Genomic DNA, 27,446 nt, shown 5'->3' with positions numbered 1-27,446 from the left:
TCCGGTAATATCGGTGATCATGTTCCGAGTGAAAAACGGGGAGGTAGACTTCCTAAGAAAAACAATGTTTCTTCCAGGGGTGTGGTCACTCCATCCAGGGGTCTTTCAACAGCTGGTTGGAAGTGGAGTCTTCAGGCGTAAGACCTCACGGTCTCTTCTCGCATCTTCAAGGTTCCCAGTTATGCGTGAGGTGCAGGGACCCAATGACCCCTGATTCCAATGTTGACTCGGGTGCACAGAAGAGTCAAGACTCACAGGGTAACTGTACTCCTAGTGGCTCTATACTGACCACACAGGTTGGGCTTCGGCGACATTTTTAAACTGTCAGTGGGGCCCGGGTGGTGATTTCTACTATGGCCAGATTGGCAGCTGCAGGGTTCATTTGTGCAAGTAGACCTTCCTCGGTTAGCTTGCTGGCTTGGCTTTTGGGGCCAGGCTCTTGACAGCTAAGGGTTCTCCTCCTTTGGTGGTCCGTACTATGTTATGGGGCCCGGAAACCAGTTTCAATGCGCAATTACCACTGAGTCAGAAAGATCTACAACTTATGTGAACAGGTTTCATACTTTCAAGTTTCGCCTGCCTCATTTCTTGGCCTTCAGTCAGCGAGGTGTGGAATCTAATTTACAGCTTTGTTTCTTGTAAGTGCAGTTTTCGGCTTTGTCACTTTATTTCCAGCGGTGTCTGGCTCTTCTACTATAACTTCAAAACCCTTTTCCAAGGTGTGTTGTGGATTTAACCACCGTTTCATCTGCTGAAAGCAATGTGGGATGTTAACGTGGTCCTCTTGGCTCTTAAGCCGGCTCTCTTGAGCCTTTGAATTTGTTGCTTATTTATTACCAGTCATTTATACAGCGCACGCATATTCCAGAGAATATGTGGTCATTCACATCAGTCCCTGCCCCAGTAGAGCTTACAATCTATATTCCCTACCACATGTACACGCAAACACATTCACGCTAGGGTTAATTTTGTTGGGATCCAATTAACCTACCAGTATATTTTTGGATTGTAGGAGTAAACCGGAGTTCCAGGAGGAAACCCACGCAAGTACGGGGAGAATATACAAACTCCACATAGTTAGAGCCATGGTGGGAATAGAACCCATGACCTCAACGCTGTGAGGCATTAATGCTAACCACTACACCATCCGTACTGCCCAACTTGGTAGTTGGTCTTCTTGTATGGCCACTGCCTCAGTTCGGGTTGGGAGCTTTGGCTTGCAGGCTGCAATTTCTTAATTTCATGATGCTGAGGCGGTTCCATGTATGGTTCACTCGTTCCAACCTACGGTTGTTTTGGCTTTCCTCTTGAACCAGGAAATTGTCTTTCAGTGCTTTCTCCATCAACGACTTTGTACTTCCATGACGATCTGTCTCTGTTAGCTATTGTCCGGGCCCTGCGAATCTACTTAAACAAACCTTCTTCAGTCTGTCACACAGATTACTCGCTTGTTCTTTATAATGCTCAGAAACCTGGTTGGTTGGCTACAGTGCAGACAATTGCAAGATAATCTGTTCATTCCTCATTTAGATTTATTCTGGTGCGGGGTGACAGGTGCTGGACCATGTGTGCGCGCATTGTACTAGGGCAGTGGGGTAATCCACAAAATGAGTCTTCCGGGCAACTACCTGGACCCCTGTGCACTAATTTTCCTTATTTTGAATGTTTTTGCATCCGGCAATGCCCAGTTACTCTAGCAACACTGAGGGAATGCTCAGTCAGGCAGCCTGAGTGTTATCTTCCCTGGGGTTGGCTGTTGAAAGTCCCATGGTCCAATGCCCCCCATGATGGATGACGAAGAAAAGGGGATTTTGGTACTTGCAGATTAATTATTTTCTCTGAATGTGGCTGGGGAACACTGTGTTCCCTCCCTCACACTCAGTTGTGCAGTGTTGTCTTGATAGTCATTTTCCTTACTGTTTTGTTTTAAATGTCCTGTTTTGTTTTAGTGTTGTTCTAACGGGTTCACTAATTTACGACTTCTCACTGCAGGGCTCTTTTAAAGTTCTACTGGCATGCTGGAGATGCAGAGTGGAGGAGCTTAGGGTTAAAGCTATCATTTTAGATTAAGAGCCAGCTCCTGCAGTCCTAAACTTCAAAACCATGGTCCAGTATCCCCCACCCAGATTCAGAGAAAAGGATTTAACGGTAAGTATAGTCTACCATATATAATTACATGGCCACCAGGATCACTGGGTCATTAGAGTTTATACATACAACAATGGCCAAATATATACATACATGCACATGACGGTACATTTATAGGGTAATAAAGTTCTAATGAGTTCTCCTTTGTAAAAAAAAAAAAAAACCCAGACATTAATATTCTCACTTTTTTGTTGCACTTTTCACAGTGATATGCGTTTGCACCTTCCAGCAGGTCTCCTTTGACATACTGCTCCATTGAGTCAAGAAGATTTTGATGGTTCCTAATATCTACATTCAAGGTAGTAAAAGACTCTTCACATTCGTACCTAAACATGCAAAAACATTTATCAATTGACTAGCAATATTCAGGAAGGCGCAAACCATTTATTCATTACAACTAGCTTCATGTTACAAAATCTGTGTACAAAATACGTGAAAGTCATCAATTAAAATCAGTGCTAACAGGGTTGTCTTTAAAATATAAAAATATTGTATACTCTAAATGTCATCCATATTGGGACACTTACCTATGGGGGCATCCTTGACAAATTTTTTGATCAGCAAAGGATCCACCTAAAACTTTGCTTAGCATAGTTGGGTGACCTAATGCTTTTAAAGCTTCGTCTAAACTGTCAACCAGTGAATTAAAAAATTCTAAAGCATCATGTTGCTCCCGAAGGTTAACTGGTTCTCCCCAAAGCCTGAGAAGAAAAAACAACGTCAATACACAACTGTACCAATGGTTAAATGTTTGAAAAAATTAGATTTAGTAGCAACATGAGGAATAAAAATCTTAAAGTAGAATCCACTTCTGCCTGTTCTAGCCTTGCTTTCAAAAGCTTCGTAAAAAGCTGGTCATACCAAAGTCACAATGGGGGAGATACACTTAATTTCCCCCCATAGAGGTTGAGGAGCAGTGTTTGCCTTTTATTAAATGGGATAAAATAAGTGTTACAAGTTACAACAAACATCTTAACACTTAACGAACGAGATGCATCAAACCTTCTAAAGAGTGGAGAAGTTGCCTGTAGTTAACAATCAGGTTTTACCTATCATTTTATAGTATGCACTTGGAAAATTATTGGTTGCTATGGGCAGCTTTATCCACTCTTCCTTTTCTCCATCCTTCAGAACTTTTGATATTTTGCAGGCCGGCAGCCACTAAATGGCGCCCGACGGAGCAGCTCTACTGTAGCTCCGTTTGGTCTTACACAACCACCAGCGTGACATTGCTTTTATCATGTCATCATTTTGACAGGCTGGTAACTAGTTATATTAAAATGTCTGCTGATATATTACAGATCGTGTAAGTGTATCTAAGATTAGGTTTTAGCATTTTACTGAGATTAAGGGAAACGTACACAACTTTTAAAAAGCATAAGATTGCTCTTTACAGCTCAAATCATTTATAAGTGCAGCTGCAGCGTTACTATCCTGTGTTCACTGGAGGCAACTGAAAGAATACTAGTCTTCAATTAAAGCTTTATCCTGTGAAAATAAATTTGTACGAGTAATAAATCATGGACAAAAGAAAATCGCTGACCCACTCAGTCAATATAAAACACACACAAAAAAAACAACAAAAAACCGGCTTCCAAATTATCATTCTGGACAGTCTCAAAGCTGTTACAGGAAAGGGGACATCCATGTTGCAATTAAAACATTAACGTTGTATCTGGAGCCTGTAACTATTAAACTTATAAAGCCCTAGAACAATATAAGTGTTTATACGGAGAATCAATTTCAACCTGAAAAGCCTTTGCAGTTAAACTACCAAAATGACTTGTCACAGTAAATAGTCCAGTATTTAACAAGTATCAAATGTGTGTAACAGTTTGGTCATGTGAGTGTCCTATGCCTAAGAGCAATGATATAATGGCATCGGCTATTTTGGCAAGGCATCAGATGCATACTATGCAGTTTTTAAATAAGCCTCTTTCACAAAATCAAAAGGGTTTTGATGACTTCTGCTGCTGCTTCACTTGAATTTTGGTTACTGGACTAGCAACTACAGGAACTGGTTACAGCAGATTTGAACTAGTAGTGCTTGCAGTTTTGGATTAACTAATTCCTCCCGAAGCTATAAATGCCTATAATATGAATAATGCCTATAATAAAATGCCTATACACTGCACTGTTAATAACCCTCAAATAACAAAACTGGTAACTCTCAAATTTAAGTTATACTCTAATGCAATACAATTTACACACAACTACTTCTGTAAACAGGAATACTTTTAGTGGAGTTGTAGTCAATGTGGGTTCACCAGTGTATACGCTGGAATACCAGAATCTCACAAACCTGCAGTCATAAGACAACAGAAACTGTTGCCCAAAGCAACCAGATTCTACTTTTCCTTTATCTAGCCCTTTCTAGAAGAGAATAGTTAGAATCTGACTGGTTGCTATGGGCAACATCTCCACTTCTAAAAACCTGCACCTTAGCAAATATACCATGCAGAGTCTACACATTAGTATAAGCACAAGTGGCTGAACATGTAAAAAGCTTAAAAAAAATAAAAATATCTAATAGGCCTCCAATGGAACAATGGTAGCAGTAGCAATGGAAAAAAAAAACGAACCATGACACTGACCTGTCAATGGGAATATATTAGATCATATGTGCCCTCACCCAACTAGTACAGGTTGAGTATCCCATATCCAAATATCCGAAATATTCCGAAATACAGACTTTTTTGAGCGAGAGTGAGATAGTGAAACTTTTGTTTTCTGATGGCTCAATGTACACAAACTTTGTTTAATACACACAGTTATTAAAAATATTGTATTAAATGATTTTCAGACTGTGTATATAAGGTGTATATGAAAAAAATGAATTGTGTGAATGTAGACACACTTTGTTTAATGCACAAAGTTATAAAAAATATTGGCTAAAATGACCTTCAGGCTGTGTGTATAAGGTGCATATAAAACATAAATGCATTCTGTGCTTAGACCTGGGTCCCATCGCCATGATATCTCATTATGGTATGCAATTATTCCAAAATACGGAAAAATCCCATATCCAAAATACCTCTGGTCCCAAGCGTTTTGGATAAGGGATACTCAACCTGTACTTACTTAAATGCTTTATGTTCTTGAGCAACTTGTTTTTATTTAGATATAATGAAGCTACACAATACATAAAGCAGTGTTGATCAGGACTGCATAAAAAAAAGCAGCGCTTCCAAATGAAAGAAAAATACAAAAAAGGGTTGTATTTGTAAAAGTTGAAATAAAGAACTAAGGGGTATATTTACTAAGCATTGGATGGAGATAAAGTGGACAGAGATAAAGAACCAGCCAATGAGCTCCTAACGGTCATTTTTTAAACACAGCCTGTGATATGAGTTAGGAGCTGGTTGGCTGGTACTTTATCTCCGTCCACTTTATCTGCATCTAAAGCTTAGTAAATAGACCCCTAACACACCAATAAAGTTAAAGTAAACAGAACAAGTTGATACCAAAGCAGAATTTAACAAACCTGAACTGCTTCCAAAATCCTCTTGGAACGTAGTACTGTAATCTGGATGCTGCCAAATGGCCAAAGATAACTTGCAGATGTCTCAGCACACCAATATTGTACTCTTTCCTATCCTCTGTTTTGCTCAGGGAGGGCTTGTCATCATATTGGTGGGGGTATCCAAAGACATCATCTCGTGGGTCTACATTGCTCTGTCAAATATATATATATATTTTTTTTTTTACGAAAACTGTAGAGTACAATTTATATAGTGAATATAAAAGGTGCAAAAAAACTGAGTAATGCTGCAATTCCAGACTTAATCCCTCAAATGCATTTTTCATGCAGTCAAAACAGTACCATGACTTGTATAATATATAAGCATAATAAAGAAACAATAAAATTAAAAATCAGAATCAAGTTTCACAAAAGTGTGTTATGCTCGATTACACCTCATTTAGTGTCCAAGTCAGACATTGGGGTCTATGCAATTGCGGTCGAATTGCCGCAAAAGTCGAAAAACGGGGCATTTTCGACAAAAAAAACATGTCGAATTAGATTCGACAATGCAATACAGTACTTTTCGACAAAAAACCTGCCGTTTCAGATTCGACTTTTTGCAATTCGACATTTACTAAAATTCGACATGTCTGCAATGTTAAAAATGCGGCTTTTCGACAAAAGTATATTCAATTGAAGAATGTCGATTCGACAACAGTGCTTTTTGACAGTAATTTAGTCAATTTCATTCCGCCTCACTTTGCTGGCGGAATCTAATAAAAATGTTTAAAAACATGTTTTTGTTGTTGCTAATAGCATATCTAGTTATATTAGAAGGGAGTATCTACTTGGTTTGTCTAAAAAAATTTTTTTTTTGTAACTGACTAAAATAGAGAGAGCATGGTTTTCAGTGGGAATGGGTTAAAATCAAGAAAAAAAAATGCGTGGGGTCCCCCCCTCCTAAGCATAACCAGCCTCGGGCTCTTTGAGCCGGTCCTGGTTGTAAAAATACGGGGGGAAAATTGACAGGGGATCCCCCGTAATTTTAGAACCAGCACCGGGCTCTGCGTCCGGTCCTGGTGCAAAAAATACGGGGGACAAAAGACGTAGGGATCCCCCGTATTTTTAACACCAGCACCGGGCTCCACTAGCTGGAGAGATAATGCCACAGCCTGGGGACACTTTTATATCGGTCCCTGCGACCGTGGCATTAAATCCCCAACTAGTCACCCCTGGCCGGGGTACCCTGGAGGAGTGGGGACCCCTTAAATCAAGGGGTCCCCCCCTCCAGCCACCCAAGGGCCAAGGGTGAAGCCCGCGGCTGTCCCCCCCATCCAAGGGCTGCGGATAGGGGGCTGATAGCCTTGTGTCAAATAAAAGAATATTGTTTTTTGCAGCAGAACTACAAGTCCCAGCAAGCCTCTCCAGCAAGCTGGTACTTGGAGAACCACAAGTACCAGCATGCGAGGGGGGAAATGGGCCCGCTGGTACCTGTAGTTCCACTGCAAAAAAATACCCAAATAAAAACAGTACACGCACACCATGATAGTAAAAATAAGAATTTACTCACCGGTAATTCTATTTCTCGTAGTCCGTAGTAGATGCTGGGGACTCCGTAAGGACCATGGGGAATAGCGGGCTCCGCAGGAGACTGGGCACTCTAAAGAAAGATTTAGTACTATCTGGTGTGCACTGGCTCCTCCCTCTATGCCCCTCCTCCAGACCTCAGTTAAGGAAACTGTGCCCGGAAGAGCTGACATTACAAGGAAAGGATTTTGGAATCCAGGGCAAGACTCATACCAGCCACACCAATCACACTGTACAACTTGTGATAAACTTACCCAGTTAACAGTATGAACAACAACTGAGCATCCCTCAACCGATGCTACACAACCATAACCCTTTGTTAAGCAATAACTATATACACGTATTGCAGAAAGTCCGCACTTGGGACGGGCGCCCAGCATCCACTACGGACTACGAGAAATAGAATTACCGGTGAGTAAATTCTTATTTTCTCTAACGTCCTAGTGGATGCTGGGGACTCCATAAGGACCATGGGGATTATACCAAAGCTCCCAAACGGGCGGGAGAGTGCGGATGACTCTGCAGCACCGAATGGGCAAACACCAGGTCCTCCTCAGCCAGGGTATCAAACTTGTAGAACTTTGCAAATGTGTTTGAACCCGACCAAGTAGCAGCTCGGCAAAGCTGTAATGCCGAGACCCCTCGGGCAGCCGCCCAAGAAGAGCCCACCTTCCTTGTGGAATGGGCTTTCACTGATTTTGGATGCGGCAATCCAGCCGCAGAATGAGCATGCTGAATCGTGTTACAGATCCAGCGAGCAATGGTTTGCTTTGAAGCAGGAGCACCCAGCTTGTTGGATGCATACAGGATAAACAGCGAGTCAGTTTTCCGGACTCCAGCCGTCCTGGCAACATAGATCTTCAAAGCCCTGACTACATCAAGCAACTTGGAATCCTCCAAGTCACGAGTAGCCGCAGGCACCACAATGGGTTGGTTCAGATGAAAAGATGACACCACCTTTGGCAGAAACTGCGGACGAGTTCGCAATTTTGCCCTATCCATATGGAAAACCAGGTAGGGGCTTTTACATGACAAAGCCGCCAATTCTGACACACGCCTAGCTGAGGCTAGGGCCAACAGCATGACCACTTTCCACGTGAGATACTTTAGCTCCACTGTCTTAAGTGGCTCAAACCAGCGGGATTTCAGGAAAGCCAAGACCACGTTAAGATCCCAAGGTGCCACAAAAGGAGGCTGAATATGCAGCACTCCCTTAACAAACGTCTGAACCTCAGGCAGTGAAGCCAGTTCTTTTTGAAAGAAAATGGATAGGGCCGAAATCTGGACCTTTATGGACCCTAATTTTAGGCCCATAGTCACACCTGACTGTAGGAAGTGCAGGAATCGACCCAGCTGGAATTCCTCTGTAGGGGCCTTCCTGGCCTCACACCAAGCAACATATTTTCGCCATATACGGTGATAATGTTTTGCTGTCACGTCCTTCCTAGCCTTTATCAGCGTAGGAATAACTGCTTCCGGAATGCCCTTTTCTGCTAGGATCCGGCGTTCAACCGCCATGCCGTCAAACGCAGCAAGTCTTGGAACAGACAGGGCCCCTGTTGCAACAGGTCCTGTCTGAGAGGCAGAGGCCATGGGTCCTCTGTGAGCATTTCTTGCAGTTCCGGGTACAAAGTCCTTCTTGGCCAGTCCGGAACAATGAGTATTGTTTTCACTCTTCTTTTCCTTACGATTCTCAGTACCTTGGGTATGAGAGGAAGAGGAGGAAACACATAGACCGACTGAAACACCCACGGTGTTACCAGTGCGTCCACAGCTATCGCCTGAGGTTCCCTTGACCTGGCGCAATACCTTTTTAGCTTTTTGTTGAGGCGGGACGCCATCATGTCCACCTGTGGCAGTTCCCACCGACTTACAATCTGCGTGAAGACTTCTTGATGAAGTCCCCACTCTCCCGGGTGGAGGTCGTGCCTGCTGAGGAAGTCTGCTTCCCAGTTGTCCACTCCCGGAATGAACACTGCTGACAGTGCTTGCACGTGATTCTCCGCCCAACGAAGAATCCTGGTGGCTTCCGCCATTGCCACCCTGCTTCTTGTGCCGCCCTGGCGGTTTACATGAGCGACTGCCGTGATGTTGTCTGTCTGAATCAGTACTGGTTGGTCTCGAAGCAGAGGCTCCGCTTGACTCAGGGCGTTGTATATGGCCCGTAGCTTCAGGATATTTATGTGCAGCCAAGTCTCCTGACTTGACCACAACCCTTGGAAGTTTCTTCCTTGAGTGACTGCCCCCCACCCTCGGAGGCTTGCATCCGTGGTCACCAGGACCCAGTCCTGTATGCCGAATCTGCGGCCCTCGAGGAGGTGAGCACCTTGTAGCCACCACAGAAGAGACACCCTGGCCCTGGGGGACAGGGTGATCATCCGATGCATCTGAAGATGCGATCCGGACCACTTGTCCAGCAGATCCCACTGAAAGATCCTCGCATGGAACCTGCCGAAGGGAATGGCTTCGTATAACGCCACCATCTTTCCCAGGAATCGCGTGCAGTGATGCACCGACACCTGTTTTGGCTTTAGGAGGTCTCTGACCAGAGTCACGAGCTCCTGAGCCTTCTCCTCCGGGAGAAACACCTTCTTCTGGTCTGTGTCCAGAATCATGCCCAAGAAGGGCAGACGCGTCGCAGGAATCAGCTGCGACTTTGGAATGTTCAGAATCCAGCCGTGCTGACGCAACACTTCCTGAGAGTGTGCTACGCTGATCAGCAACTGCTCCCTGGACCTCGCCTTTATGAGGAGATCGTCCAAGTAAGGGATAATTGTAACCCCTTGCTTCCGAAGGAGCACCATCATTTCCGCCATCACCTTGGTAAAAACTCTCGGTGCCGTGGACAGGCCAAACGGCAACGTCTGGAATTGGTAATGACAGTCCCGTACCACAAACCTGAGGTACTCCTGATGAGGCGGATAAATGGGGACATGCAAGTAAGCATCCTTGATGTCCAGAGACACCATAAAATCCCCTTCCTCCAGGCTTGCAATGACCGCTCTGAGCGATTCCATTTTGAACTTGAATTTCTTCAGATAAATGTTCAGGGATTTTAAATTTAAAATGGGTCTGACCGAACCGTCCGGTTTCGGTACCACAAACATAGTGGAATAGTAGCCCCTTCCCCGTTGAAGGGGGGGAACCTCTACCACCACCTGCTGGAGAAAAAGTTTGTGAATTGCCGCCAACACTATCTCCCTTTCCATGGGGGAAGTTGGTAAGGCCGATTTTAGGTAACGGTGAGGGGGCATCACCTCGAATTCCAGCCTGTATCCCTGAGACACAATTTGTATAGCCCAAGGATCCACCTGTGAGCAAACCCACTGGTGGCTGAAATGTCGGAGACGCTCCGCCTGTGGAGCCCCAGCGTCATGCTGTGGATTTAGTGGAAGCCGGGGAAGACTTTTGTTCCTGGGAACTAGCTGCAAGGTGCAGCTTTTTTCCTCTACCCCTGCCTCTGGCAAGAAAGGACGCACCTCTGACCTTCTTGCTCTTCTGAGAACGAAAGGACTGCATTTGGTAATACGGTGCTTTCTTAGGTTGTGGAGGGACATAAGGCAAGAAATTTGACTTCCCAGCCGTAGCTGTAGAAACTAGGTCCGAGAGACCGTCCCCAAACAATTCCTCACCCTTATAAGGTAAAACCTCCATGTGTTTTTTAGAGTCGGTATCCCCTGTCCATTGCAGAGTCCATAAGACCCTTCTGGCAGAAATGGACATTGCGTTAACTCTAGAGCCCAGCAGGCAAATGTCCCTCTGGGCATCCCGCATATATAGGACCGCATCCTTGATATGTGCCAGGGTCAGTAGAACAGTGTCCCTGTCCAGGGTATCTCCTCAGACAAAGTATCCGTCCATGCAGCTACCGCACTACACATCCAGGCCGAAGCAATTGCTGGCCTCAGCAGTGTGCCAGAATGTGTATAAACAGACTTCAGGATAGCTTCCTGCTTTCTATCCGCAGGATCCTTTAGGGCGGCCGTATCCGGAGACGGCAGGGCCACCTTCTTAGACAAGCGTGTCAACGCCTTGTCTACCCTAGGGGAGGATTCCCAGCGTAACCTGTCCGTTGGCGGGAAAGGATACGCCATAAGTAATCTCTTGGAAACTATCACCTTCCTGTCAGGGGAATCCCACGCTTTTTCACATAATTCATTTAATTCATGTGAAGGGGGAAAAAGTCACTTCATGCTTTTTCTCCCCATACATATAAATCCTCTTGTCAGGGACAAGATTTTCCTCAGAAATGTGTAATACATCCTTCATTGCTACAATCATGTAGCGGATGGCTTTAGTCATTTTAGGCTGCAACTTTGCCTCATCGTCATCGACACTGGAGTCAGATTCCGTGTCGACATCTGTGTCAACTATCTGGGATAGTGTGCGCTTTTGAGACCCTGACGGCCTCTGCGCTGTAGGATCAGGCATGGGTTGAGACCCTGACTGTTCCACGGTTACAGTTTTATCCAATCTGTTATGCAAGGAGTTTACATTATCATTTAACACCTTCCACATATCCATCCAATCAGGTGTCGGCACCGTCACCACATTCAGCTGCACTTGTTCTGCCCCCACGTATCCTTCCTCATCAAACATGTCGACACAGGCGTACCGACACAGCACACACACACAGGGAATGCTCTGACTGAGGACAGGACCCCACAAAGGCTTTTGGGGAGACAGAGAGAGAGTATGCCAGCACACACCCCAGTGCTATATAACCCAGGGATTACACTGTACCTTAGTGTTTACCCTGTAGCTGCTGTTAATATATCTCTGCGCCTAAATTTATGTGCCCCCCCCTCTCTTTTTTACCCTCTAATGCACCTGTATACTGCAGGGGAGAGTCTGGGGAGCGTCCTTCCAGCGGAGCTGTGAAGAGAAAATGGCGCTGGTGTGCTGAGGAAGAAGGCCCCGCCCCCTCAGCGGCGGACTTCTGTCCCGCTTTAATGTGTAAAAAATGGCGGGGGCTCGGGCATATATACAGTCCCAGACTGTATATATGTCTCTTTTTGCCAAAAAGGTACTTAATTGCTGCCCAGGGCGCCCCCCCCTGCACCCTACAGTGACCGGAGTGTGCTGTGTACTGTGGGAGCAATGGCGCACAGCTGCAGTGCTGTGCGCTACCTTAAGTGAAGACAGGAGTCTTAAGCCGCCGATTTCGATGTCTTCATGCTTCTGCTGCTTCTGTTCTTCTGGCTCTGCGTGGGGGACGGTGGCGCGGCTCCGGGAACGGACGATCAAGGTTAGGTACCTGTGTTCGATCCCTCTGGAGCTAATGGTGTCCAGTAGCCTAAGAAGCGCTACCTAGCTGCCGTAAGTAGGTTTGCGTCTCTCCCCTCAGTCCCTCGTAGCAGAGAGTCTGTTGCCAGCAGAAGCTCTCTGAAAATAAAAAACCTGACAATACTTTCTTTTCTAGCAAGCTCAGGAGAGCAGACTAGGAGCACCCAGCTCTGGCCGGGCACAGATTCGAACTGAGGTCTGGAGGAGGGGCATAGAGGGAGGAGCCAGTGCACACCAGATAGTACTAAATCTTTCTTTAGAGTGCCCAGTCTCCTGCGGAGCCCGCTATTCCCCATGGTCCTTACGGAGTCCCCAGCATCCACTAGGACGTTAGAGAAACTTTATTACATACATGCCGACACACACATACGTACCTATGTTCACACGCCGACCTCTGTCCACTTCTCCAAGTAGAATCCACGGTGTACCTGAAAATAAAATTATACTCACCAAAATCCAGTGTAGCTGTTTCCTGTTCTTTTTTTGTAATCCACGTACTTGGCAAAAAAAGAAAACGCATTACCCGGACCACGCACTGAAAGGGGTCCCGTGTTTACACATGGGACCCCTTTCCCCGAATGCTGAGACCGCCTGTGACTCCTGTCACAGAGGGTCCCTTCAGCCAATCAGGGAGCGCCACGTCGTGGCACTCTCCTGATTAGCTGTGCGCGTCTGAGCTGTCAGACGCGCATAGCACATACCGCTCCATTATCTTCAATGGTGGGAACTTTGCGGTCAGCGGTGAGGTTACCCGCGGTCAGCCGCTGACCGCGAGTGACCTCACCGCTGACCGCAAAGTTCCCACCATTGAAGATAATGGAGCGGCTGTGCGATGTGCCGTCTGACAGCTCAGACGCGCACAGCCAATCAGGAGAGTGCTACGACGTGGCGCTCCCTGATTGGCTGAAGGGACACTCTGTGACAGGAGTCACGGGGGGTCTCAGCATTCGGGGAAAGGGGTCCCATGTGTAAACATGGGACCACTTTCTGTGTGTGGTCCGGGTAATGCGGTTTGTTTTTTTTGCCAAGTACGTGGATTACAAAAAAGAAGACGAGAGATGCTACACTGGATTTTGGTGAGTATAATTTTATTTTCAGGTACCCCATGGATTCATCTTGGAGACGTGGACAGAGTCGGCGTGTGAACATAGGTACGTATGTGTGTGTCGGCATGTATGTAATAAAGTTTTACTTTCATGGTGTGCGTGTACTGTTTTTATTTGGGTATTTTTTTTGCAGTAGAACTACAGGTACCAGCGGGCCCGTTTCCCCCCCGCATGCTGGTACTTGTGGTTCTCCAAGTACCAGCTTGCGGGGGAGGCTTGCTGGGACTTGTAGTTCTGCTGCAAAAAACAATATACTTTTAGGCTATCAGCCCCCCATCCGCAGCCCTTGGATGGGGGGGGGGGGGGGGGGGGGGGGGAGGAGACACAGCCTCGGGCTTCACCCCTGGCCCTTGGGGGACCCCACTCCTCCATGGTACCCCGGCCCCGGGTGACTAGTTGGGGATTTAATGCCACGGCCTCAGGGACCGATATAAAAGTGTCCCCCGGCTGTGGCATTATCTCTCCAGCTAGTGGAGCCCGGTGCTGGTGTTCAAAATACGGGGGACCCCTACGTCTTTTGTCCCCCGTATTTTTTGCACCAGGACTGGACGCAGAGCCCGGTGCTGGTTCTAAAAATACGGGGGATCCCCTGTCAATTTTTCCCCCTTATTTTTACAACCAGGACCGGCTCAAAGAGCCCGAGGCTGGTTATGCTTAGGAGGGGGGACCCCACGCAATTTTTTCAGGGTTTAACCATTTTTGTGCCGTCCAAAAACTCGAATCCAGGACGCACACTATCCGTCAATTGGTCCGTTTTTCGACAGCGGGACTGTCGAATCCGTTTTTTATTGAATATGTCGAATTCGGGTCCCGGTGGGAGGGTAAGTGACTGTCGAATTGTGTCGAATTTAAAAACGGTCGAATTCCAGCCGGAATTCGACCGCAATTGCATATACCTAATTGTGTTTTGTCTTTACAAAGAGGAGGAAAAAAATAAAGAAAAAACGGTTTACAGATGGCTATCTGGCAATACACCAAAACACAATGAAGTGAAGTCATGTTTTTGTGTCATTATCTACAGCATCATTAGTGACTCACCTTGCAACTATTTCCTTGAAAAATTCCTTTTTATATTCAAAAAGCACTGTAACATGAACTCTTAATTGAATATGCCACTTCTAATATTCCAGAGACCCTTTAATTTACATAATGTACACAACTCTGCATCCACAGATCATTAACTCACTAAATTTACCTCATTGTCCTGTTTCTCATCCCCAGACATGTCATCATCAACATCAGTTCCAGTGCCTTCAATAGCGAGAATACCATTCCGTATTGCAGGGATCATGTACAGCTGCTGAATTACAGAGTTCATGTAGCATGTAGCACCAGCATTTTTTAGCCCAACAAAACCCTTGGGAGGTCTTGGCCCAACTGGAGGCAGATATTCCCACTCTGTAAGAGCTTCACAACCTATAAAAATAAAGAAAAGTAAGGGAAGGAGGGAAAATAGGATTTTAATACCTACAGGTAAATCCTTTTCTCGTAGTCCATAAGGGATATTGGGGACAACTTAGTATGATGGGTATAGACGTGGTCCAAAGAAGCCAGTTCACTTTAAATTTCTTCCACTGGGTGTGCTGGCTCCTCCCCTCTATGCCCACTCCCACAGGCAGTTGTAGGTAAACCGTGCCCGAAGGAGAAATGACATACAGATGAAGCCACGATTATATTGACTTCTATGTTGTGCATAGGCACACCATGGTTTATTAGCATAAGACTTTCATCTATTATTCTCAGCTGCAATACAATAGAGACCAATACAGCAGGGTATTAAGTCCGACTGCCCTGGCTCAGTTAATCCTATTAAAAGCTAAGATAAAGGTGGCTCTGTCTGTACTTGAGAGAAGGAACAGAACAATAAGTGTGGTGAGATTTACACACCAGCACACCATAACATAACAGGGCCAGCAACGGCTGGCAACATAACAGCAATAGCTGAACAGGTAACACAGAACAGAGACCCTGCAAAAAGTCACCGCACAGAGGCGGGCGCCCAATATCTCTTATGGTCTAGGAGAAAAGGATTTACCGGTAGGTATTAAAATCCAATTTTCTCTAGTATCCATAAGGGATATTGTGGACACATTAGTACAATGGGGATGTCCCAAAGCTTCCAGAATGTGTGGGAACGTGCAGAGACATCTGCAGCACCACTTGCCCATACTGGGTATCCTCTTTGGCTAGGGTATCAAACTTGTCAATCTTCACAAAGATGTTCTTCCCAGACCAGGTAGCGGCTCAGCATAGTTGCAGGGCCAAGACTCCACGAACAGCCGCCCTGGAAGAGCACACCTATATAGTAGAGTGGGCCTTCAAAGAGACTTAGGAACAGGTAAGGCTTCCGACACATATGCCTGTTGGATAGTAAGTTGAATCCAACGAGCAATGGACTGCTTTGAAGCAGGGCAACCCTTTTTCTGCGCATCATAGAGCAGGAATAAGGAATCAGTCTTTCTGACATAGATTTTCAAGGCTCGCACTGCATCCAATGCCTCCAGAGGGGCAGAAGTGCCAGAACTGGACGGAATCACAATAGTTTGATTCAAGTGAAAAGCGGAGACCACCATCGGCAGGAACTGCCATCTATGCCTGAGCTCTGCTCTGTTCTTGTAAAAGACCAAGTATGGAGTTTTACACGATAAGGCCCCCAATGTCGAGACACGTCGAGCAGAAGCCAGGGTCAGTAACATCACCGTCTTCCACGTGAGGTACTTGTCTTCCACCGTCATCAGAGGTTCAAACCAGGAGGACTGTAGAAAACGTAACACCACATCCAAATCCCAAGGTGCCGTAGGTGGCACAAACGGAGGTTGTATGTGAAGCACCCCTTGCAAGAAGGTCTGAACTTCTGGCAATAGAGCCAACTTCTTCTGGAAGAAGACAGAAAGAGCTGAAATCTGGACCTTAATGGATCCCAGACGTAAGCCTTTATCCAGTTTGCAGGAAACTAAGGAATCTTCCCAAGTGAAAGTCTGCAGATGGATATGTGCGTTCCTCGCACCAGGAGACATATCTCTGCCAGATATGATCGCGTTTTGACGTCACAGATTTTCTGGCTTGCACTATAGTGGCAATGACCTTTTTGTAAAGCCCTTTGTGAGCTAGGATGTTCCGTTCAACCTCCATGCCGTCAAACAAAGTCGCCGTAAGTCCGGGTAGACGAACGGTCCTTGCTGAAGAAGTTCCCTCTTAGTGGCTGAGGCCAAGGGTCTTCTACAGACATATCAAGGAGAGCCACGTACCACGCTCTTCGAGGCCAATCCAGGGCAATCAAGATTGCTTGCACTCCTTGATGTCTGATCGTCTTGATCAACAGAATCGGAGGAAATAGGTAAGGCCAAGGCGATGTGAGCGCATCCACTGCGTTCGCCTGAGGATCTCTGGTCCGCGCGCAATAGCAGTGAAGCTTCTTGTTGAGACGAGCCACCATCATGGCAATCTGTGGGCATCCCCACCGGTCGATGATCTGTTGAAACACCTGAGGGTAGAGTCCCCACTCCCCCGGGTGGAGATCGTGGCGACTCAGGAAGTCCGCTTCCCAGTTGTCCACTCCAGGAATGAAGATTGCGGACAGTGCTCTTGCATTTCCGCATCTGTCGTGAGGAGGACCCAATCCTGAATCCCCAAGTGTCGACCTTCCAGTAGATTGGAAGACCGTAGCCACCACAGGAGAGAAATCCTGGCCTGGGGCGACAGCTGAATCATCCGGTGCATCTGGAGATGTGAACCGGACCATTTTTTCAGGATGTCCAACTGGAAGGGTCTGGCATGGAACCTTCCATACTGTATTGCCTCGTACGAGGCCACCATCTTTCCCAACAATTTTAAGCAAAGATGAAAGGATATTCGAGCAGGTCGGAGAACTATGCAAACCATTTCCTGGAGCGTTCTTGCTTTGTCCTCTGAGAGGAATATTCGTTGTGCTACAGTATTTAGTAACATACCCAGAAACAGGAGCCGCTGAGACGGGTCCAAGTGGGACTTCTGGAGATTTAAGATCCACCCGTGGTGAGACAGAAGTTGTATCGTGCAATGTATATGGAGCAGGAGAAGCTCCAGGGAATTCACTGTTATTAGCAGATCGTCCAAGTAAGGGACAACGTTGACCCCATGGACTCGGAGTTAAAACATCATTTCCGCCATCACCTTCGTGAACACCCTCGGAGCAGTAGACAGGCCAAAGGGTAACGCCTGGAACTGGTAGTGATCGTTCAGCAGGGCAAAATCGGGATATCCAGGGATACCAGGAATTCCTGTGGTTCCAGGCCTGCGATCACCGCTCTTAAAGATTCCATCTTGAATTTGAAAACCTTCAGGTAAGGATTCAAGGACTTCGGATTCAAAATGGGTCTCACAGACCCGTCTGGCTTTGGTACTATGAATAGGCTGAAGTAGTAACCTTATCCCTGTTGATGCAGGGGCACTGGAACAATGACCTGGGAGTGGACCAACTTTGTGATGGCCAGTAGCAGCATAACACGCATATTTTCCAAAGCTGGTAAGCTTGATTTGAAAAATCGTTGGGGAGGAGCACCGTCGAACTCCAGCTTGTAACCCTGAGAGATGAGGTCTCTTACCCAGACATCCTGGCAAGAACCTTTCCAGATGTGGCTGAAGTGACGTATCAGAGCTCCCACCACGAGATCCTCTCGGGGGAGGGGGGCACCGTCATGCTGAAGCTTTTGCGGAAGCTGAACTGGTGCTCTGTTCCTGAGAGCCGGCAACGGCTGGTTTCTTAGGCTTACCTCTGGTGCCTCTAGCTGCGCTGAAGGCACCCCTGGTCCTAGATCGAAATCTGTGGGACCGAGAGGACTGGGTAGACGGTACCGGGTAGGTACGTCTAGCAGGGGGAGCCCCAGAGGGAAGAAACATGGATTTTCCAGCAGTAGCCTTGGAAATCCATGCGTCCAATTCACCTCCGAAGAGTCATTCACCTGTAAAGGGAAGACATTCCACACTGTGTTTGGAGTCAGCGTCTGCAATCCACTGACGCAACTATATGGCTCTGCGTGCAGATACAGCCATAGCAGTGGTCCTAGCATTAATATTGCCAATCTCTTTTAGGGAGTCACAGAGGACTCTAGCTGTGTCCTGGATGTGTTTGAGGAAAGTAACTGTAGTAAACAGGGTCATATTCCCCAAAAGACCCTCCTGAATTTGAGTAGCCTATGAATGAATTGCATGCGTCATCCAGCAACCTGCTATTACTGGTCTTTGAGATACTCCCGCAGCAGTGTATATAGATTTCAGTGTGGCCTCAATTTTCCTATACCCCCGGGTCCTTTACTGTAAAGGATCCTGAGACAGGGAGTACCGCCTTTTTGGAAAGGCAAAAGAGAGACATCTACAGCTGGAGATTCTTCCCAGAACTTTCTGCCTTCAGGGGCAAAGGGAAAGGTATGCAAAATCGTTTTGACACCCGATATTTTTTATCAGGAGTTTTCCAGGCTAATTTCAACAAATCATCTAATTCCTTGGAATCAGGAAAAGTGACTGTCAATTTGTCTTGTGGGAGGAAAAAGGACTGCTGATTTGTAGCGTCTTCCAGGTGGAGCTTTAGCACATACCTTATAGCAAAAATGAGGGGTTTAATACCCTGTGCAGGGGTGGAGTTCCCACTTATGGGGTCCACATCATCCTGTATATCATCATCAGTATCTGATAGGAGTGCAGGTAAAGCACGTTTATGTGCACCTGTAGTAGACAGTGGGGGATGGGGGCATCAGCCCTGGCAGCTAGACTTGCTACTGCTTGTTGCAGTTCTTGTGTTTTATTGGCATTAGCAGTTAATTGAGGTGACATAACAGACATCATATTTTTGATAGCCCCCAACCAGGAGGGCTCGTGACTCACTCCCACATTGTCAGCATTTTGTGATGACTGACTACACTGCTCACATTATAAGGCGCCAAATGAGGGAGAGGAGAATCTGGCATTACATACACTGCATAATTTTTGTTTCACCATTATGGAGTAACACACAATAACACATACAACACAGACTGAGTTACAAACAAGCCTGCCCTATTGCATGTGAGAGGAGACAAATAGTAAGAGAGGACACCCACACACCAATACTGCAGAGCCCCAGTGAGGCCGTCAGCGTTTTTATATATCAGTTAAACTGTTTCTAACTAGGATTCCCCTAGAGTAGGGCTGGCCAAACCGGTCCTCGAGATCTACCAACAGCTCATGTTTTCCAGGCCTCCTGGAGATCTGCAGAATTGCCAGTTAGGAATGAATGCAGCACATCTTAATTAGTAATGACTACACCTGTGCTCTAGCTAGGTGGGCTGGAAAATGTGAACCGTTGGTAGATCTCGAGGACTGGTTTGGCCAGCCCTGCCCTAGAGGAATATTGTGCACAAACAGCGGCTCTCCCCCTACTCAAACACCCTGTACTAGTGATCCAACGTGTGACAAACCGGAGGAGCTGTGTGAGGCTGCTGCTTATGCAGAGAAAGGCGCCAAAATGCCGCTGAGCCCGCTCTGATATAGCTCCGACCCCCATAATGGCGGCGGAGCTACTGTTACATATTTATACTGGCTAGGTATAAATGCGCTGTGGTGTCACACAAATGTTAAGTACAGCTAATGTCAGCCAGTGTCACGCAGGGGCTATAGCAGGTCCCCCCCAGGAGGGACCCATATGCGGGGCCCCCGATGTATACTCACCACCGACGATCACCGTCAGGCAGCGTTAGGGGTGAGCGGCATGCTGCGACAGCTAAGTGCAGAGTCCCGCTGAACAAACAACCCCTCAGGACGGTGGTCCTGCAGCAGGGAAGCAGCTCTGCACCTCACGTGGCAGGTTACCGTCCCCCCCTCTAACTCCCATGGCAGCATACCGAAAATAATAAAGTTTTAAAATAAATTGAAGAAATCTCTCTGGAGCTCCAGGGTGTGCATCCTCTCCTGAGGGCACTTTTTTCTAAACTGCATGTGGGAGGGGGCATAGAGGGGAGGAGCCTGCACACACAGTGGAAGAAATTTAAATATCTGGCTCCAAATCTCCTGCAATAAAATTTGGTCCCGAAGTTCACGCCACCAACAGAGTGGGAATAGAACCTATGGCGAGTGCAGTGAGCCTTCAATGGGACTCGCTGTTGGTATTCTGGCAGACGGGATGCCGCTGTCAGTATACTAGCAGCCCGCATCCCTTCTGCTGGTATATTATACCGGACCCGTGGAAAATAGGATTTTGGTACTTACCAGGTAAATCCTTTTCTTTGAATCCATAGGGGGCACTGGAGTACTCTTGGGATATGGACGGGCGTAGCCGAACAAAGGCACTGAATATTCAAATTTAGGACTCTCCCCCCCCTCCATATCCCCGAGTACCTCAGTGTACGACCTCAGTGTTTTTTACTGAGCGAACAGGAACGATATAGAGAGGTTGACAATGGAGAATACCTATAACATAACGGACAACAACAATGTTGACCCATAACCTTACTGTCAACTAAACCGTTGACACTATAACCGATAGAACTTTATAATTTGAACCAATCGGTGAAAATGTGTTACCATAAGCTCCTCTGAGCTTAATATCAATCAAGTAAAACTTGTTACCCTAAGCTCCCTTGAGCTTAAAATAACCCAGGTAAAACTGCTCTGGGTGGGCGTCCAGTGCCCCCTATGGATTCAAAGAAAAGGATTTACCTGGTAAGTACCAAAATCCTATTTTCTTTATCATCCACTAGGGGTCACTGGAGTACTCTTGGGACGTACCAAAGCTTCCCTCGTGGGCGGGAGAGCTGTTTGATACTTGTAACAGTAGGCAGGCCAAAGCTAGATGCTGATGGCGCCACCATTTAGAACGTGTAAACGTGCACAAACATGGTGCACATGAAGGCTATATAGCCGCGTTTTAGACACTCCACGACCCACTGGGTCTGACATTCCCACAGAACCTGTGGGATGAGCTATTACTGACGTAGGCGATTGTAACTTAGCCTTAAGGTAAACCTGACTTGTAGTCATTATTATTACCCAACTGGATAATGTCTGCTGAGAAACTGGTTAACCCCAGTTGGCAGTATCCTAGAGAACAAACAACGTATTCATATCACGTACTGTTGACGTTCGGCATATAAACGCGTAATGCGTGTACCACATTCAGAATTCTAAAATGTGCTGTCCACACAGGAACCCCTATTGGTATATTGATGTGAAGAATACGAAAGCGTGATTCGTCCGAAGATCTGCTTTGTCATGAGAAAACTCAAATACGGTGGCTTGGAATACAAGGCACCCAAATATGAAAACAAAACCCTTGCCGAAGCCAAGACTATAAGAAAATTGTTTTCCAAAGTGAGAAACTTAATTCCCATTTGTTGAAAGGGTTCAAAATATGAAAACTGTAAGAAAACTGAACCCAACCTCAAGTCGCCTGGCGCTGTAGGTGGGATAAATAGAGTCTGAACTTTGATGACACCTTGTAGAAAGATGTGTACAGACGCAAATAGAGGCAAACGTCTTTGAAAATAAGTTTACCACACAGATACCTGCACTCTTAGTGTAGATCAACGCAGTTTTCCATGCCACCCCGTTTAACAGAATACGGGTAACTTGAAGGATGATGTTGGAAACTTCCAAGGTTTACAACCTATGTAAGCACACGAAATTTTGTAATAATGAGCTGCCTTAAGCGGCTTACTAGCTCGTAACATGGTTGGTATAACCGATACTGTAATGCTCTATTTCGTAATAATGAGCTGCCTTAAGCGACTTACTAGCTCGTAACATGGTTAGTATAACCGATACTGTAATGCTCTATTTCTTAAGAGGGCGGTCTGAACCCTCACCCTGTCAGCCGCAGCTGCGGTACATAGATAATAGGTACCTAGGTAACTATGGGTAAACGAACGTTCCCTGATGTAACAGGTTGGACGTATTATGAGCGGGCCAAGATCGTGTGCCAGTATTCCTTTAAAATTCGAGAAGCAAACTTCTCCGAAACCCATGAGATACCACCAGTATGTTGTGACGAACTGTCTTATGATCCGTTTTGGCAACGGAGAGAGAGCAGTGGAAAATGGTAGAGCCAGATACCCGATGCTGAATGACCACACGAATGTGAGAGACTCCACCGCCACTGCCCTTGTGATCTGTTTTGTACACATACTGATCTTTTCTAATTGTGGCGAGATGCCATCCTGTATACTTGAGGGTAACCCCCTTCTGTGGACTCACATATGACACACCTGTGGATTTAATGTCCAGTTTTCAAGATCCAAATCCTGACGGGTGAGATCCTCTGTCTAACAGATGTCCACTCACGGAATGATCTCTTGACATTTTCACATAATGGTGTTCTGAGCCATTGAGGATTTGAGTCACATGCCGCATTGCCATGCGGCTTCTTGGTTCTCATGCCGCATTGCCATGCGGCTTCTTGGTTCTCACTTGTATGCAACTGCCGTTGCCTTGTTTGACTGCTAAAGGCCAGCGTGAGGCAGGCATCAAAAATTTACATGAAACTCACGGTTGTTCCCCTCCACGGAAATCTTTAGTAAAAGGCGAAAGATTTATTCGTTCTGAAGAGAAACCAGAGTATATCCCTGGTCAGACTGAAAGCGAATCATGTATTGCATTGTAAAATGCACAGAGTTCTAGGACATTTATCGACCGCAAACTGTCGTGTTTTAGAACCTTTGTCGCTAATTTTAACTACAAATCCTGACCCTCTGCGACTGTAGTCCAGAGTATATGCACCCTTGTTCCTCTGTGGGAAACGCGAGTGAAGGGTGGCGAACTAAATTGAAAACACATCTTTATTCTTAATAGGTGAATACACCAATGTACCGCTAGTGTGCGTGTTTTGCACTAATTACTAGATGTACATTTGTTCTTGCTGGTGTAGTAGGTAAAAGTCTTTGATTTACCGTATTTATAATCTTACCTAGGAATTGACATCGTTTAGACGGAATTAGATGCGATTGTTTTCGAACTTGATCTGCTACCGCAGTATACCTTAGTAGCGCAAGTTAGAGGAACTTTGTTGAGACAGAGTTCTTATGTGAGATGAGCTATCATCCGAACATCACTTTGGTAAATACCCAAAGCGATAAGCAACGGTAGACATGAAATGGTTAATGGTTGTGGCGATTTGCAAACGCTAGAACCTGTGATGAACAAACCGGACTGGGTAAATACGCATTGTGAAGATCCAATGCAATTATGCAAATTTTGTGGCTCCAATAAGCAAATACTAACCGCAGAAAATCCATTTTCTAACTGTAGTAAATGACTTGCTGACTGATATTGCGACAGAGCTGTTTGGTTTTGCTCAAACAGAAGGGAATAAGTAACTTTGACTCTGTTGGCGTACTACTGCCTGGTTTATAAACCAGCAAAGACTAAATGACAACCTGCCAACCGTTCGACAGAGGCCGTTTTGTACTTTAAGCTGTAAATAGCTGAGACATGTATGAGTTGAAGTCCTGAAACCTCGCAACTGTAACATGTAAAGACACGCTTCCCCAATGTAAAAGAGGTCATCAAACCACTGGCTTGCTGACTGTAACGTCATGTCGTCAACGTCAGCGTGACTGTTTCTTATAAAGGGATAAAACGCCGTTACAAGTATGCGCTAATGGCTGAATAGCCTAAAGGGATAAAATGCCGTTACAAGTAGATCAAATGTATGAGCAAACAAGCTCTGGCATTGTCGCGCTTAACTAGCGACCATGAAAATAACCGGCGTTAGCAGAAGCTTTACAGATATGCTCTGCAGCTTATTTTAACAGTGATCGGCATGGTTTCATACATAGATTCTAGTGACCCACATGTATCTGTGGTTTTTATAATGTTTGACAGAAACACATACCAATGGCGGATCGCGTCCTTTTGGAAACGATTATGTATGGTTGTCCAAAACCCCGCACTATCTGCGTGCTGGACTAATGTACCCTTCTCACTTGTAGTTATCGGTGTGAGATTTGACATAGAATCGTGCATTAAATTATAAGACCAGTGAAATAAACACTCTGGTACCCAAAGGAAAATTGGCCCTTTGGAAAGACTGTCTTTTGTTAGCGCTGGCGGAGTCATTCCGAGACTCCGATTACCGCTGTTTTAATTTGAATTGCCAATGTTAACAATTTTAGTCTGCACTAGAGCCTTATTCGCTATGTAGACAGACATCATAATAGGCAACAAACAGACACTTGCACGACTTAATAAAGTTATTATATGGCATATATATCAATATATATATATGTTATTGCTGAACAGCATATTCTAAAGTGTTCTTTATGTGAAAAGCAGTTCACATGGGCATGAAACCCGAACCAAATTCCTACTAACACCCCTGCGCCTTCTGGTGGCTTAAAGATGTAGGGCAGGAATGTTCTAGAATCATCCTGAACTAAAAATTCCCACTAACACCCCTGCGCCTCCTTGTGGAGTAAAGGTGTATGGCCGGAATGTTCAGGAATTATAAGCTGGAAAAACAGCAATGATTAAAAATGGCTTATCTCCCCCCCCTCCTTAACCCATGCAGCCTCTGCTGCTATGGGCATTTACTCCCCCCTCACCCCCCCTGCAGCTGCGCTGCTTGTGAGGTAACTTCTATCCTATGTTACCTGCAGCGGATTGGAGCGGGTGCAGGGAGAGCGTATCAGCCCCTTGTGTCCCGCGATCTCCCCCTGTTCAGCCGTAGTGCTGTCCCCTCTTACACCGCAATAGCTAGCAGAGGGGTGCCGGGGAGCCGGATAGCGGCGGGGGACGGATGTAGGAGGCCAGCGGCAGCAGCCTGTCTCCGCAGCTGGCTGTATAGCGGACAGCGGGAGCCGGCCGGAAGTCGTGCGGCGCCGGATATGAGCGGCGTCGCTGGCTCTCTGCAGAGTAGCTGGCTCGGGCGGCGCTTTGTACAGCAGTGGCCGGGTACCAGCGTTGGGAGAGCGGCCGGCGTCTGATTGACGTGCGGCCGCTCGGAGCTGTGTAATCTCAGTTACCACCCCCTAGCTATACTGCAGTGTCCAGCTTAGCGATGGGAGAGCGGCCGCCGTCTGTGATTGACGTGCGGCCGCTCGGAGCTGTGTCCTCTCTGGGAGAGCGGCCGGCGTCTGTGATTGACGTGCGGCCGCTCGGAGCTGTTGACGTGCGGCCGCTCTGCTTCTTGGAACGGGTGCAGGGAGATAATTCAGCGGGGCATGAGCGGCGGCTGTAATCAGCTGTGGGCAACAGAAAAAATAAACACTTTCCCCACACTGCAGGGCGGCAGCGTGAGCTGACCGCCCTGACCCCACCATACCTTGTGCTGCAAGCTCCGTCCAGCTTGAGACGGGCTTCTGATGCTGGCTGTGACGGACTTCTAAGCTCTGTCCAGCTTTCAGATCATCATCTTGGCTGTGCTATCCTGGCTGTGACGGAGCTTCTTCTGTAAGCTCCGTGCAGCCTGCAGGAGACAGCTGCCTGTGGCTGTGAGGGTGCTCTTTGTGAGGACCGACACGCCATGCGCTGCCTTGCAGCGCCTGTGGCTGTGAGGGTGCTCTTTGTGAGGACCGACACGCCATACGCTGCCTTGCAGCGCCTGTGGCTGTGAGGGTGCTCTTTGTGAGGACCGACACGCCATACGCTGCCTTGCAGCGGCACCATCCCGGACCCCTGTTTTTCAAGAAACTGGGGAAGGGAAGTGTAAAATAAAAAGAAAAATAAAATCTCAAATGTGGGCTCTTCCCACAAGCCTTGATGTTCGTGCTGTGAGCACCGAAAAAACACTGAGGTCGTACACTGAGGTACTCGGGGATATGGAGGGGGGGGGGGGGGGGGAGTCCTAAATTTGAATATTCAGTGCCTTTGTTCGGCTACGCCCGTCCATATCCCAAGAGTACTCCAGTGACCCCTAGTGGATGATAAAGAAACAACCAGTATGCATTACATCCGACAGTCTTAGGCACTGAGCGCATTGGTTAAGCAGTTGCAGTCTGTGGAAATTAGCTGCTGACACCCAGTGAAAGCAAGGGAACATGCAGCGTCACAGCAGCATTTAAGGCTTGAACGCTAAACATGCATTTTTTAAACACAATTGCTAATGTTATTTCTACAGTTCGTCTGATATTTCACACAAAACTGTAGCCTGATATGGTGAAATCCTGGCACTGCAAGCAGATGAAATGTTCAGACTTATCCCTGGCCAGGCATGTTTGCATACCAAACTGACCAAAAGTAAGCCAAGCACTTCAAAAGGGTTCAGAATAAAATATTCAACTGCATTCTAGCCAGTCTAAACTGGCTTTTACGTACATCCTCGACCAAGCATCAATACTTCTTTTCATGCTGAAGATGGAAAAATCCTGCAGTGTGTAATTATTGCAGCATGCCACATTTCCTCTGTAGGACCAATAGACTTCACACTTTTACCTCCTCTGCAGCTCAAATTAAATATTTTGCACATTTATTTTAAGATGACCACAAAAGCCTCACAAAGAAAAATGTATTAGACTGTGAAACGTGTGATCTAAAACAATTACCAAAGCAAATGTCAGGTGTTTAGAATTTATGGCAGCTACAAACTTTCCATGTGCTACACTACAGGTGCATTCTTAATTGATCTTTTTCATTTACTTTGCTTAAAATGAATAAACTTTTAAGCTGTGAAACACAATTCTGCCTATTCCACTTAACATGTAATAAAAAAATAAGAGATTTGTCATCAGAGCAATACCAAATCACATCCTGTGATAATGTGCTTGGTCTGATACCACAGAATGGGTGCCCAATGCAGATGCTATACAGAAAAGAATCCAATCTGATCAATACAGAGCATATCAATAAAAGGAGACACATTTGGCGATTTAGGTGTGTGGCTACATGGGACTTAAACTTCTCTACGCCTGATGATC

The 27,446-nt window shown here is 46.3% G+C and overlaps 1 protein-coding gene and 1 non-coding gene across 7 annotated transcripts in view; both read right to left on the bottom strand.

Annotated features, from left to right (window-relative positions):
* USP9X (ubiquitin specific peptidase 9 X-linked) overlaps nt 1–27,446 on the bottom strand; it is a 500,932-nt gene that overhangs the window by 85,229 nt on the left and 388,257 nt on the right. For all 6 annotated transcript variants that reach the window (XM_063955597.1, XM_063955592.1, XM_063955595.1 and 3 more), the window contains exons 31-34: nt 14,786–15,006; nt 5,633–5,823; nt 2,676–2,849; nt 2,333–2,474 (exon numbers count right to left, since the gene is read on the bottom strand). In XM_063955597.1, coding sequence (XP_063811667.1) covers nt 2,333–2,474; nt 2,676–2,849; nt 5,633–5,823; nt 14,786–15,006 — 728 coding nt within the window. The remainder of the gene's footprint in view (nt 1–2,332; nt 2,475–2,675; nt 2,850–5,632; nt 5,824–14,785; nt 15,007–27,446) is intronic.
* Nucleotides 23,042–23,155, bottom strand: LOC135054098 (U5 spliceosomal RNA). Its single transcript, XR_010243351.1, has one exon. It is a non-coding gene; the product is annotated as a U5 spliceosomal RNA (small nuclear RNA).

The sequence above is a fragment of the Pseudophryne corroboree genome, chromosome 2 (genome assembly GCF_028390025.1).
Source record: "Pseudophryne corroboree isolate aPseCor3 chromosome 2, aPseCor3.hap2, whole genome shotgun sequence".
Lineage (NCBI taxonomy): Eukaryota > Metazoa > Chordata > Amphibia > Anura > Myobatrachidae > Pseudophryne > Pseudophryne corroboree.
This window is presented reverse-complemented; position numbering and strand designations above follow the sequence as displayed.